The following is a 15,302-nucleotide window of genomic DNA, read 5'->3' as shown; positions in this document are numbered from 1 at the left end:
TCAGCTATGAAAGGGGCTCGAGAAAGACTTTGTCTCACTCTCGGGCTCCTCACGCAAAAAGTAACTGTGGGATTCCATACTCACATGAGTCCGACCAGCACAAGCACGGCATCGTTTTGATCCAAAAATGAACCTTGAAAAGTGAATGTTGTGGCCGTGACGGAAAAAGATTTTACGGGAAATCTGATGCTTTGCTTACTCAAAATTTCCAGAACATTCCAAAGATGCCCTCTAGCTCTCCACATAGAAACCCATGTAAAACTCAGAAGAGGACTGACAAAACTAATGAAACATCATAACCTGGATTCGAACCCTGTCTAGCAAAACAGAAATACGTTACAGTACGACTGCACTATGCCGTTGACCAACCGAGCTCCAATGTCACTCTACTGATTTTTAAATTTGTGGCGACCTTTAGTAAAATTATGATTTTTTTATGTATTTCTCCATACGTGGCAGTGATGTAGTGCTCACTTATACAATCGTAACCGCTGCAATGGAAATGTGATGCATTTTTTACATTTTCAGCAATATGTTTGCGATTGGTGACCGAGGCAGACAACATTTGCCACTGTCGGGGGGAAAAAAACACGCACGCGTAGGCAAACCAGTAGGTTCAAAAATCAGTAGGCACGTAACAACGGCACGCCTCACTTCATCCCGTTGTGAATAGTTTATCCTTCTGTACAATCCTGCTTCTCTCAAACGTGACTTCAAAGTGCGTATACTCATACTGATGTTGTGATGGGTGGACAACATATCAACAATCACGTTGTATGTAAGCCCTGCATCAAAATAATTTGTAATATTAGCAAAAGTTTCTTCGGGAGTAGTCCATGTTTTCAAAGAGGGCGTGTTTCCGTGTTTTCATATCTACTCCCTGTTAAAAGACAGTCAGTCAGTCCGTCTGTCCAATCAGTAGGGTCCGTCCTCTGAAAGAGAGGCCCTAGCCTTTCCGTAAGAAGTTCATGTCGTTGTGTTCACAGATAATATAAATGACATGTTAAAAATCATTACATGAACAGATTTGGCTTTTAACAAACAGCAAAGTTATGGAAGTAAATCTGTGTCATCGTGTTTTGAAAGAAAAAGGTGATTGAATTTCTAGCACTGAATATTTACACATTGAAATTATGTATCTGAATGTTTTTCAACGTTAAAATAGTGCAAAAAAAATCTATAAAAAAAAATGTAACCGCAAAAAATTCAACCACAACATCCGGGATCTCAAGGAAGAGCGATCAATTCTAGATTCAAGATCAGGAGCGTGTGTCAAGCAAAAGGAGCGAGCACCCAATACAACTTCGGCTTGTCGGCAGCATGGTGACCGGATTGTAGCCATGTCCAATAATAACGGGGCTTTAACTCTCCTTAATGCCATCAGTGTGACCACATATGAAGAAATACATAAAAGAACATAATGTTCACCCTAAACCAAAACGTTTTCTTGCCACTGACGATATACATTTTTATTACAAGTATACAAATCAGCAAACCATCCTAAAAGCTTGGTTGGCTGACGACGTAGCGCAGCCGCCCTACAGCATGTTATTTTGCTCGACAGGGTTCGAATCCAGGTTGTGGCAAACTTTTAATAAATGTTCTTTCATGTACTTCTTCATACGATTCGAACCCTGTCTAGCAAAACAGCAATACGTTACAGTACGACTGCACTATGCTGTTGACCAACCGAGCTCCAATGTCAATCTACCACGGCTGGACTGGGACAAAAAAAGTGCCCTGGCATTTTTGCTCAGACCGGCCCACCACAATCGGTCAGACACAACCACCAACCAGTACACTATCCTTGCGGTCCCTGTGAGTATGCATATCTACTGTTCCGTTCTCAAAAACCCATACAAAGCTGAGAACTACTGTAAGTGCCATGGACCAGTGTACTCACACTCTCTTGATTGACTCCCAGTCCCTGGTGATCAAAGCTGGCAGTGGAGCAGGGCCTACACAAAGTAATCAGACAGTTGATGGACCCCATTGACTTCCATAGTAGGAAAAAAAATACTATGGACGTCAATGGGGTCCATCAACTGTCTGATTACCGACATTCTTCAAAATATCTTTCTTTTTGTTTAGCAGAATATAGAAATTCATACAGGTTTGAAACAACTTGGGGGTGAGTAAATTATGACACAATTTTCCTTTTTGGGTGAACTATCCCTTTAAAGAGCACAAACCCCTCTTTAATATGACACCAAACAACATTTAACTCTAATTGTTGAGATGCTTACCATAAAAAACCTATACAAACAAATTACTCAAACAAATCGTCCCGATAATATATATATATATAACATTTAGAGTATTCACTTGCCGTAATATTGCATATTGATGATATTAGAAATTCAGAAGAAACATTAGAAAATATCTAGTTATTTGAATATATAGCGTTTAAAATGCAAAGCGGGTTTTTAACCCCCAAATAACATACGTTAGCTACGTCTTCTAACGTGTAACTCGTGGGAGAATTAAAATTAAAGCTGCGAGCAGCGATGAACGGGCCTTCGCCTCCCCTTGGATGTCGGGGGGGCCAGCTGTCAGCGGACACGCGGGTCAAAATGAGACAAAATAAATCACTCTTGGGGCTGGTATTCAAACCTGAGTCTGTGGTTTCATAAACCGAATCCAACAACACTAGGCTATTGCCGAGCTGCAAAAGACCTGAAAAAAGTAAATGAAATGTAGGAATCACTTTCAGTAAAGGCAAAGGACGACAGCTAACCACACCACTTTTGTACCAGCAAGAAATATTAACCTTTTAACTACACACCAGAGATGCTCACGAGTCCCAAAGCTCGAGTCCGAGTCGAGTCTGAAGTCACGCGTGTGTGCGACTCGAGTCGCACTCGAGTCCGAGTCTCAAACTCGAGTCCCCATCTCTTATCAACGTCCCTTTTACCCTAAAAAAACATACCAACAACGTTTTACTCCTCCTTTACTCTTTACTTAATGTTTTTTTTTGTGGTTTTTCCCATAAAATGAAAATACGAAGCGTAGCCGCTAAACCGGAAGTACGTAGATTTTCACAGTAAGAATCGACGCAACCTTCTAATGACAGCGGTTACCAGGGTAACAAGAGGAGAAAAGTTCATGAACGGATATAAATAAATAAGCCTGGTCTGACGGGATGTGTTAGCAGCAGTAGTTGACTACACTCGCTGCTCTTGTCCACGTATTGTTTTGCTTCAGTGAGCAGAGCAGAGACAGTTTAAGGAGATCGCAGAGTAAACGCATACGTCCCGACGTCAGCGAACCGTCGGTCGGACCCTCAGCCCCAGCCCCCCCCCCCCCCCCCCCCCCCACCGTCAGCGCCACCCAGCAGCGGCTGCTGTCTTTCTCGTGTGTGGCCGCGCAGCAATAGATGTCGATGTACGTGTTACGTAGGCAGGTAACGGAGGGAGCGGTATAGCGAGCTCATCAGATTTTTCCTAAAATTAAACATTGTTCACGAGTCCCAAAGCTCGAGTCCGAGTCGAGTCGGAAGTCACGCGTGTGTGCGACTCGAGTCGCACTCGAGTCCGAGTCTCAAACTCGAGTCCCCATCTCTGCTACACACACTGAATTACTACGTGGCTGTCTTCCTGAAGAGAGCTTTGCTTAATTAATTTATTAATACATTTAGTAAGATACGCTTCTCCTCCAGGGCCAGTAGGCACGTAACACTGTCACTAAAAAATGGGTTCTCGTTTCAGACTTTATGAGCAAATACAGGATCCCTTTGTGTTCATTTCTAAATCCTCGCATTAGGACGTACATCCCTTTATTTAAGACTGTGCGCTATTTGCAAGTCGCTTTGTTGTGCCAGATCATCAATTAAGTTTACCCATGGTCATGAAGATACTCATTTAACGTTACATGGAGTTTGCATGCCGCTTAATACCCAACTGAGATCGGCTTGTGCCGCTCTGAAAAAGGATCCTTCCACCAAACACTTTCCGCACTCGGCGCTACTGCGGTTATTCCTGCATGTCTTGTCGGGGTGATGCGTCGCTATTCAGTCAAGGCAAGGAATGTGACCTGTGGGAGCTATTCATTTGCAGTTATTATTTAGTTATTCATTCTTAAATGTTATTGTTTAATTCTTTTAGGTTGATACAATAGTAAGACTAAGAGTTTTTGTAGTCAATTACCGAGCGGTCTCTCAAATGGGACGGTCGGACCTACGGAAGGACTTCCTGCTTGAGTCATCACCTTTACCTCCACTGTTGTGGTTGCCTAGCAACCTGCTGCACTTGACAGTAAAAACCGTAAAACCCTAAAAAAAACATTTAAAATACAGACAGGGAGGATAATCTTCTCCTTATTTCACTTAATTTAGCGCATTATATTTTGGTAAATTAAATCAGTTAAGCCATTTACTTTCATCTAAAAAGGAAGAGGTTAAGAAAAGAAGAAAAGAAAAATCATGTCTCATACAGGACTTGAACCCGAGTATACAGCAGCAAACCTCGAGGCTATGGGCTCTCTTGCAGTTGCGTAATCAAAACGTCACTCAAATAGATTGGATCACCTCTATTCCGTCAGGGCAGAGAATGCGATCTGTGGGGACTATTCATTTGCAGTTATTTGCCTATTCATTCTTAAATGTTATTGTTTAATTTATTAGGTTGATATAATATTAAGACTAAGAGTTTTTGTAGTCACTTTAATAACATTTTTCGTCAATATAGTTTTTGATGCAATAAATGTGAAACGCAAAAATAGAGGGAATATTCACACCAAAAAAATATATAACTGACTTCCTGCTTATTTTACAGCCTGGTCCCCAGAGACTTTTTCAAGTCTCCCTGTAATACATTTGTTCAAAAATCACCATACTTGCAGGTCAAACAGGGTGCCTGCGCTGCTTCGTTGAAAACTTCCATGGGGTGCTATGGAGGCAGTTTTTCACTTTTGATCCAAAACTCCACATCAGGTCCACTTAGGACACTCAGAGCTTCAAGAGTTTTTGAGTTTACCAAGGTTCAGAAGATGTGCTTGAACTTTCATGCGAAGATGGCGTTGTCACGGCAAAAAAGTTTGTCAAAAACTCCCAATATACACAGTAACCTATCATCAGTCTTAAGGCTTATTTTCACAGATTTGAAGTTGATCAGATTAAAGGGCTAGTAGATGGACATCAAACTGTTGAAATTTTGCATTGACCTAAGCCAATAGGTGGCGCTATACTTTTTCGAAAATCACTACATGGGAATACTTAGGCCTACACAAGCATCATGAATAAAAATTTCTAGCCTGAAATATCAATGTTCCTTGGAGTTATAACATTTTACATTTTGAAGAAAATAGTCAAATTGTCCAAACTGGACGCAAGTTCACGCCCAGGTAGTTTTATGAAAACTCTTGATTTTAATAACTGAAAGACCATGGGTGTCAGGATCAAGTTGCATGATTTTGAAATCGACTGGATTTAAACTCTTGGAGGAGTTTGTTCGTTTGTAAATGCAAAAAACGATGCAAATTGCAAAAGACAAGCAAAAATACAGAGAATCACTACAGCACCCTCTAATGTTCAAATAATCTGAAAATATTTGGGGATGTTCTAGGACTCAATGTGAACATGTCCTCACCAAAGATTTGGTGAGGACAGGCCTTAGTTATCTTTCCTTTCTAGGCCACACCCCTTACAAACATCATTGGTCCATAACTTTAATGAAAAATTAAATTAAACATTCTTTCGATAACTTTTGATGGCATTGAACCAATGATCATTTTGCTGAAGATTTTCTAAGAATTGGATCAAGCGTCTGGTAGGAGTTCGCAAAAACTTGTCACAAAATTCAAAATGGCGGGAAAAAAAAATCAATATGCGCATTTGCATACTATCATTGACCTGTGTGCAAAGGTTCAAGTAAATTGGTAAAAGTGGGCAAAAAATGTTTTTATCCCTTAATCGCGCGACCCCAAGAATATCTAAATTTTTTGCACTTTTCAAGAGTTTTTCAATATGATAAAGTCCCTTTGCCCATTAGCGGCTGATTGTTGATGTGTCACTGGGGCCGATCGATGTCAATTAAGGACACAATGCCAATCAAAACTGCAAACACAAATCGCCACACACAAAACACGTATTCAAACATAAAACATGCAGCAATATGAATAAAATAAACCAATAAACATGCAATTGTCCACCCTGTGACAGCCCCACAGTGACCGAGCAGTCTGGGTCCGTAGATGACGTCATCATGACACTAATAACTGCCGTATGGGTCGTCTGTTAGGTGCACGCAAATTTTAAAAAAAGTATTGTGACTTCATCACCAACAACCGTTTTGTCTCGTCAATGAAAGTTATCATAGATTTAGTCAGTTTTTATTTTTTAAGATCCGTTTTCGTCTCGTCTTAGTCATGGAAAAAAGGTCGTTGACGAAAACTATGACGAAAAATATTCGTTAACGAAATTAACACTGGATGGACTAGTGCAGTCTGACAGGACTTGAATGTATTCACGTCTTACAGAGGACATTTCAGAACCTTCCTTTCCTTTTCTCCTAGGTGTGAATTCTGGGTAAATTTCAAATACTAGTACTTATTCCTACTGCTACTACCACTAGTACCACAATTACAACTATAAATAGTACTACTATATTACTACAATTTTTTTTTTAAATACTCAGCATTTTTTATTTTTTCAAATTCATATACTTCTCCCATTTGTTTTTGCAATTCTTTCAACTTCATTTCAGCTTTTCTCATTTCTGTATTTTCAGCAATTTTTAAATTAATTTCTATTCTATAAATATTATAATTTCTATAAATATTCTATTTGTATTCTTTCATCAATGTTTAGAATTAATATCAGCTTTTTTCATTTCTGTATTTTAAGCAACTTTCTCAAATAATTTCAGCTTTTAGCATTCCACATTTTCAGCAGGAAATGCATTTTCTAGTTAATAAAAACATTTTTAATTATCCAGCTCTTACTAGATGGAGATGTTGTGGATGCAGACACGAATGCAAAATGTCCGCTCTATAACTACTGGATTATATTACATCTAATTGCTCATTATCAAGATGTTCCTCCGGCAAAAAAAACATCGGTGAAAAAAAACAAGGATAATAAACAAATGGTTGCCAGGTAATTGGCTAGCTGCTAAATGCTTCATTATTGCTAACGTCATGATTTGTACTGCCATACAAAAAGAGGAATTTGACTTGACTGGTGCGATATCAGAATAAAATAGATATTGACTAATGATTAAAAGGTTCACTAAGTATTGAAACAAATTCAAATAAAGAGAAATACTACATTGAACAAAATATTTATTTTTGACCAAGACTTCTGATGCCTTAAGAGGTGAGCAAGATGGTACAAAAATATGGCATAAAATAAAGACCCTTAAAGGGACACCAGTTGTCCTCATCCCATGTTGAACCCAAAGTCACAAAGCACACACTGAGGGGTTGGAATGGGATGCATCATTGTTCCAGAAAACAAGTCACAAAACACTATATTGATCAATAAAACATTTGAAATCCAGCCCTGAGATTAACGCAACGTTTAACATTTTATGATAAACATTTAGAATACAATGGGAAACATTTCCCGTAATTTATAATACACAGAACATAAATGGCAGAAATGAAAGGATATTTTGTTTTTGTGTGTCTGTATGAGTGAATATTCTTGGCTTCTTGGCTCACTTGTCTCAAACAGCACAGCGCTGGCGGCGAGAGTACACAGAGGCTTCTCTACAACAAACAGGCAGGTCAAAGCACCTCAAGAACACAGGTAGCAATGATATTCTCAGTACACGGTTAACACAGGGTTGTACCCGTGTGTCAAGAGTTCATTGCCCCCAGCATTAATAAGAAAATAGCATGCAGCAGAACAGTGTACTCAAGTTGTTTCAGTCATCATGAAGCCCAAAATAAGGTGAACATCCAAAATATAGTGAAACCGGAAAAACTGTATTTAAACGATCAGCTGTTACAGAAAGGTTGTGGTGGAAGGTCAAGAAAATAAATGCCAGCAGACGATCGGGGATCTTTATACAACCATGGCCATTCTTATTGAAATTAAGGCAGAAATAATACAAAGATGTCAAGACAGAAATCTGAAAAAAGACGCTTCTTAGACTTCAGTGAATCAGGGGAAGCCAAGTGGTCCTTTCATTTCAAAAGAGGTACAGTCTAAATAATGTGCAGCAAAGCTCAAAATAAAAATCCAAACTGGGTTGAGCAGAACAACAAATTTGAATCGTCTAATGGCTTTAAGCATAAGCTCTGAAACGCAAAAGAGCTGCATGACGGAACGCATACCAATGATACAACAGGGCAGGTGTGGGGGCGGGGCAATATGTTCAAGGTCACACCAAAGTGCTTTCTGCAAAGAAACATGGAGTGAATACATTCAAAAACATGGCCCAGTGTCCAGGATGGGACTTTTTGCTACGTGTTTACTGTGGAAGCCTTTCATGTTGACTGCACCCAATCATGTGTCATAGCTCCACCCACCAGCAGCTAATTGACTGGCTTGGTATTTAAACTTTACCAGTAACCTAGAAACACACAATCAAACCTCTTGTACAACTGTAAAGAAAATTCCAGGATTAAATAAACTTGTAAATCAAACACTTACAATCAAAGTAATTTAATTTCTTCAAAATGTTGTAATTCATGTTTAATACATGAACAAAAATGTAATATAAATAACTACAGAGTGAAGACACAAATGAAGGATTGAGCACTTCACAAGAACATCGAGTAGCCTCAGACCGAGGGAGGTTTGGTGACGGGTGTTTCCAGCCACTGTATGGGGAGTTAACAAGAGCAAGGGGGGAAGTTAAGGTTTACCAGTGGTAGCTTTCAGTCAGAAGAACCCTGCACCACAGTTGCCAGGAATACCAGCAGACTGAAGTAGAGCCCCTATCGGGTGTTGTGTGTGAATGTCTGGATAAATAAAAGAGGAAAAAAAAAAATGAAGTACGCACTGAAAACCTTTCCATTTGTTTCTTAAAATAAGCGAAAAACTTAATAGGATTACTTTCTCCACCAACGGACAATCTATGTTAGTCTAAAATCACTTCATTTCAATCACTTCTTTTAATCTTATCAGAAATTGACCTTTGATGACAAATTAACAAGTTCATCCTTAAGCAGAGGTGGACATTTGCACCATATCAGCAGAAAGTGTCACGGTGTTACAGTGACTCATTTGGGCTGTCAGGAACATCAGAATCAGCTACATAGTTTTTTCTGTGTTCCTAATGTTTGGTTTCATCATCTAATTTGCACATCTCAACAACAGCCATGTAGGAGTTGAAAGGGGATTAATTGGAATGTAATGTTGGAGTTTCACCGTTTATGTATGTTACAAATCATTGTTCAGATGTCGATGACCAACTCGTCTCTCAAAAGGCAACATACCCACCTGCATTAGGGGTAGATTAACAGACATATTTTAATAAAGATAGTCCACATAGGGAAGTGGGTGGGTCAAACAGGTTACTGTTCATGTCCCATTAAAAGAGGTTGGTCGATGGTGTTAGGCGGTGGATTAATAAGTAGGCTTGTGTAAAACACGACTGAAGGCAGAGACGGGGAATACACAGCTCACTGCTGCTCGTGGGTCTCGCAAGTTGCGCGTCCCTTAGTAATCTTGTAAGTTGCTAGTCATGTGTGTCTCTTCACACTAGATCTAAATCCAATTCATGACAACCACACTATTTCCTAACCAAGTGGTTCTGTTACCTAAACCATACATTCATACATACATTGATTACAGCTGTGTTGACCCAGTTATGAAGGCTGTAAAAGGGCTATCACATTGATCTTTTTTGTACATAAAAAAAAAAACATTTGGCTGAGGTTAGCAAATCCAGACTTTTTAGTTCCTAGTATGGCTTGAGGTCCAAAAGCATTCTACACTTCCTACAACACAACTCCTTAGCGTCTTTCATTGGACCCCAAAACCCTAACAGAGCAAGTATTTACCAACCTGATGAGGTTTCTGCTGTGTCACCTGTCCTCTCATTGGTTCCCTGGAGGGGTTCTGAATATCCTGTTCTGGGAATGGACAATATGTAGCTAATAATACAATCACACATGACTGTTAAACAGCAAAACGGCAGGTTTCTGATAGTAGAACCACACCTAATACCTACCTATTATGATTAACGGTTATATTTTGACTTATTCATGCTCACCTTGTGTTTTTTACACTTCATGGAAAAATTATCTTCTATTAGTACACAGTCTGCTAGAACAAGAACAGAACAGAACAGAGGTTAACGATGCCCCACCTCACACAAGCTTAGGCCAAGCGATAACAGCCAACGGAATAAAGCTACTTCACAAAATCACGCAAGGCTCTCCTTATCGTTGGATTAAACATGATATTATCAAAGAAACAATGGTGAGGTATCAAAATCTAAACATCACTGCGTGGCTAGATGTCAATAAAATGAATTTGGTGAACTGATAATTTAAAATAGCACACCACACTATTGAACATGCACAGAGAGGGAAGACTGCAGCACCTACCTGACTCCAGAGCACACCTGTAGTGGTACTTGTTGGCACAGCCTTTGAAGAAGCAGCCCAGTGTAGCACCATGAAGACTGCACGCTGAGCACCTCTAAACACAGCAGAGAAAAGGAAAAGCATGTGATACTCCACAGTAGTAGAACTGTACGGATCGATCTCTATTGATCTCTCTCTCTCTCTCTCTCTCTCTAAATACAGGACTCTTCATGATTTGTTAACAAATTGAGGTCATAAAATACTAAAGTGCCTGGCTGAAAATGTCAACTCGCGCTTTAACTCCATGCAAAGCGGATTACATCTGCATTCGGCAAAAAAGGCTTGAATAAAGGCTTGAAATTCAAATTAACGTATTGGTTATATGTAATGAACAACAATGACACGTTGCCCCTTCATCATTATCAGTTTTTGTCATTGTTAAAATAGTCATACACACCGCTGAAGCAATAGTATCTTTAGATCCAGAAAAGGCCTTCGACAGAGTCCAGTGGATAATATATTTTAGGAAGGTTTGGTAACCCAGACTTTATAGCCTGGATCGAGTTGCTAAACAACTCTCCGACTGCCTCCATTCTCACTAACGGTATAAAATCCCACCCTTTCACTTTACGCCGTGGCACCAGACAAGGTTGGCCCTGCTCGCCGAATCTATTCGCTTTGGTTATTGACCCTCTAGCCATATGGCTGCAGGGGGAGGAAAGATTCCAGGGTTTATCACTTTATGCGGATGACCTCTTGCTGGATGTGTCTAATCCTATCTCCTATCCTATCGAATTTTCATGAAAGTGAGCTTCTCCCCATAAATGCATCAGCCAAGGGACTACCAAAATCTCTTTCCAGTTTGCAGCTGTACAAATGACAGCTGCAAACTGTCACCCGCCAATCAAACCCATGTTTTGGTCATGCCCAAAATTGAACACGTTGGGTCAGAATTTCAAAACACTTGGGACAGTGCTAGGCACAAAACTAGACCCTTTACAGCTCTATTCAGCATCCAGCCGCCGGGGGTAGTCGATCTGCCATCAACAGGAAGACTATTCCTGACCTTTACGACACTCCTAGCTAGACGCCTCGAGATCTTAAACAATGTAAAACTCAAAAAGATCAGATTCTCGCTTAGAGATCCCATTAACTCCTTCGAAGAGACTTGAGGGCAGTATTTGAAAGATGCTGTAATTCAAAACGAAATCTGACGGATGATAATACATACAAAAAATGTTCAATTTCAACAATTCAGTTCAATTTAATGTGTATAAACATCACAAATTTAGTTTTATCACAAAAGTATGAATCCATTATCATCCACGTTTCATTAATTTTCTGCTAAACGATACCAAACGCAATAGTGGAAGACTACTTCTTACCGTCTCCTGGGCTGCCTTGACAGCCTCCTCTAGTCCGTACACTTTGCCCTTGACCAGGAACACACCCGCCGTCCAGATTGCACAGTCTTCGTGCAGCCAGTACTCGCAGGGCTGCTGAGGCAACACAGGTGGGCTGTACCAGTCCTCTACATCCGTGCGGCCCCCATCTGACCGCGTCTGTTTAGCTTCAGTGCTGGCTGTTTTGTTAGCTGTCCCCTGGTAACTGTCCAGGCCCTTCTGCTTTGGCTGAGACAGCCCGAGGGTCCCTGGTGTGAGTGAAATGGCACATTTCCTCCTCTTGCCTCTGACACTGTAGGACGAAGAGTCTGTGTCACTGTAGTCATCCCTGTCCACTTTGAGGCCCAGTCTTTTGGTGATTCGCTGGTACCCTTCTGGGTAATAGGGGCCATGAAGGTCACCCAAGTCCATGGCGTTCGCTGCTTGTTCACACAGGCAGCAGACAAGAGCGCGCTGCTGCCTGCTGAGTGTGGACGGCCGGCCCAGCTGCAGCGATGATGTGCTGGGTACGACTGCAGAAATTAAGCCAAAGTGGTGCGCCTGCTGCTGTTGGCCCCTCTTGTGTTGTGCACTCACCTCCTCGGGGTAGTTGATGATAGTACACAGTGATGATGCTGACTGCCAACCCTCTACGTGGACAAATGGAGTTAAACTGTCCAACCTATAGTCCTTTTTTTCCTCTCTAAAGTTGATGTACTTCAACTTGATCTCTGGCTCTTTCCGGGAGAAAATGGAGGAATACTGGCTCCATGTGCATTTCTTTTTCCTTTTCTTGTGAATACCATCTGCCTTAGCCTTAACAGTGGGAAATTGTTTGCTACTTGTGGTCTGGCCTTGGCTTTTCTTTGGAGATGGTCTTGGGGCAAGTCTAGCAATATGAATTTCCATTAAGGGTTCAGGGTGGCATATATGCTCTGGCTCCTTTGAGTTGTTGTGCACATCAAACTGAGGACTGGGGGGTTTCCTCTTTAATCCCACAGGGCTGGTCTGTTCTTCATGTGCAGGATTAGGAACATCCTCTGGCCCTCGCTTTGATTTCTTGTGAACAGAAAAAATACTGCTTTTTGGAGATATGTTGCCATTAGACTTTGTAGAATAATTGCATTGAGAATCAGTATTGATTTTGCAAATGTCAGTGTTCATGTTGGTTCTAATCCTTTTTGTTGAAGTTACTGCTGTTTGTTTCATAGTTTTCACTGAGAAAGGAGCCTTCCCTCGGTTTCTCCTTTTTTCCGCTGACAGGGTGGCATTTCTCTCAGAAGTGGCTAATTTAGGATCCCCACCTGTTAATTGGGAAGTCTTTGCTTTTTTATTTGTACGTATGCATCCCGACACTTTATACTGCCTGGAATTTATGTTCATAATTATAGCATCTAACCGTGTACCTCTACCAGGACGTTTCTTTTCAATTAACATTCCCTGTACTGCCTTTGCATTCCCATTCATGTGAGAGGTGACGGTCTTGGGTTTATTTTTGGAAACATTTGACACACAAACATCATCGGTCGAGACAATCAAGGGCTCCAACACTGCCTTCAGTCGACTGACCGGCTGCTTATTTTCAGCGCTTGCTTCTAACCTTGAAGTGGTATCACTAATGCCAGAGCCTTTCTGAATGGCTCGCTCTGTCCTCAAGCCATCCCCTGTAACTTCATTTAATGTCTCTAGATAAGAGTTATCACCACTGGGTGAGCTGGACGCCTGAGGCAGGACAAACAAATCCTCCACATTGTCCAAGGATGTAGCTGAGGGGGATACAGGGTCCTCCAGAGGACTGATGTAGTCCCTGCTTGGCAAGCAGACATCTCTATCACTCACATTGTCTAAGAGGACTCGTGGGTTCTGTTTGTTAGAATTAACAGAGAGGGCCTCAGAAGTGCCCCTTCCCTGATCCTCTCCTGCGACAGAGGTGAGCTTCTCGATTGAGGAATCAGCACAGGCTCCAGAACTGGTGCCATTATCATCACGTTCATTTTCCAAACCCGCAATCCTGTCCAAAGGAAGACCATGATACTCCTTGCCGTTTCTGGGCGTGTTAATTTCTTTGCAGTAGAGTCCTCCTTTGAACTTCTGAGACTCCTGCATTAGACATACCCCCCCATGGTTCTCGGCTCCCACCTGAGCCGGAGTCAATGACTGAAAGAAGTCTGTCTGAGTAGCAAGGTCCATGGACCCATCAGCCGGCTCCAAGTAGTGCTGGTTCAGTGCATAGCCAGACTCCTTACGCCCTTTATCCAAGCCACAAGGAGAGTGAAGGGTCAATTTGCCAATAGGCGGAACACCATGAGAGGAGAAAACACAAGACCTGCTCATATAAGAGAGGGTTACTGTAGTGTGCGAGAAGGCATCGTCTGGTTGAATTGGATCCCCTGATTGGAGAGTAGTTTCTGAGGAGCGAGAAAGCAAGAACGGTAATTTGGGGTTGCTGTGCACTGAATTTGGGTACCAACAAGGGTTCTTAACCATACTCAGAGGATCGAGGGATGGGCTGTTGAGGACGCACTCCTCGCCTTTCCTGGTCAGGTCTATCACATTGGGGATGCTGGATGTGGAGAGGTCTTGAGGCTGTAGATGACCTAAACTCATAGGTCGCTGCTCCATCACAACTGCAGTAAATAGAGAGACGAAAATAATGTGTTAAGCTTACAGCGAGGACTTAAACATATTGCCTTTATGTTTTCTTACAGTGGTTGACAAAAGAAGCTCCTTTGACCACCAAGCTTGAGTTGTCAGTTATGTTTAATCCGTAATTATCCCTTACATCAAGTAATTAGCAAGGACGCTTTGGGTCGCTATAACTTCATGAGAGAACATAGCATTGATTGAAAATGTGAGATTTGACTGATTTACAGTTTACATTCATATAATCAATCGCAATATGCATAATACCCTTTTGATAGTTTCAATAAATAACATGAAAAAAATTAAACTGCTGTTTTCTCACCACCAACACTGACAGGTCACTAATATAGTTAGCTCAACCTAGCCATTGCTAACTAGCTAGTTATGCTTATTGTAACTCCGCTAACGTCGCTATTTACTAACTTAAGTTAGATACAATATCTGGCATCTCAAAGTGCTTCTCAATAAAGACAGGAAGCCACCCACTGAACTCCTTCACATGTTTTACTAACAGATAGATGGATGCCACTCTTCATTTTGGCTAGCTCTACTGAACGTATAGCTCATTATTACTATTGCATACCAGCTGCTATCGTTAACGTGAATAGCTTAGTGGCGCAATTGTTTGTACACTAACGTTATGACTCGTAACTTTTTTTGCTAGTAAACACCATTTTAAAATGTCACATGTTGCCTCAAAGAGCCTTCTTCTTGTGGCTACATGCACACCGAATTGAAGGGTGAATGGCAGCGGTTCGAGGAGTACCGTTTTGATTTCTACTATGTGCACGAATAGAA

General features: G+C 41.2%; 1 protein-coding gene across 11 annotated transcripts in view; it reads right to left on the bottom strand.

The window, feature by feature from the left end:
- Positions 1 to 15,302, bottom strand: part of si:dkey-94l16.4 (retinoic acid-induced protein 1) — a 47,905-nt gene that overhangs the window by 32,059 nt on the left and 544 nt on the right. Inside the window, exons 2-7 of one of the 11 annotated variants that reach the window (XM_037462858.2) lie at positions 14,351 to 14,488; positions 11,865 to 14,269; positions 10,501 to 10,594; positions 10,164 to 10,216; positions 9,956 to 10,018; positions 7,262 to 8,766 (exon numbers count right to left, since the gene is read on the bottom strand). In XM_037462858.2, the coding sequence (XP_037318755.2) occupies positions 8,728 to 8,766; positions 9,956 to 10,018; positions 10,164 to 10,216; positions 10,501 to 10,594; positions 11,865 to 14,269; positions 14,351 to 14,483 (2,787 nt within the window). In that variant the 5' untranslated portion in view covers positions 14,484 to 14,488 and the 3' untranslated portion in view covers positions 7,262 to 8,727. Of the gene's footprint in view, positions 1 to 7,261; positions 10,024 to 10,163; positions 10,217 to 10,265; positions 10,595 to 11,864; positions 14,489 to 15,302 lie in introns of those variants that run through there. The other 10 variants (XM_037462845.2, XM_037462846.2, XM_037462848.2 and 7 more) reach the window with 10 other exon arrangements.

The sequence above is a fragment of the Pungitius pungitius genome, chromosome 21, assembly GCF_949316345.1.
Source record: "Pungitius pungitius chromosome 21, fPunPun2.1, whole genome shotgun sequence".
NCBI classification, from domain to species: Eukaryota; Metazoa; Chordata; class Actinopteri; order Perciformes; family Gasterosteidae; genus Pungitius; species Pungitius pungitius.
Note: the sequence above shows the minus strand (reverse complement) of the source record. Positions and strands in the feature narration are given on the sequence as shown.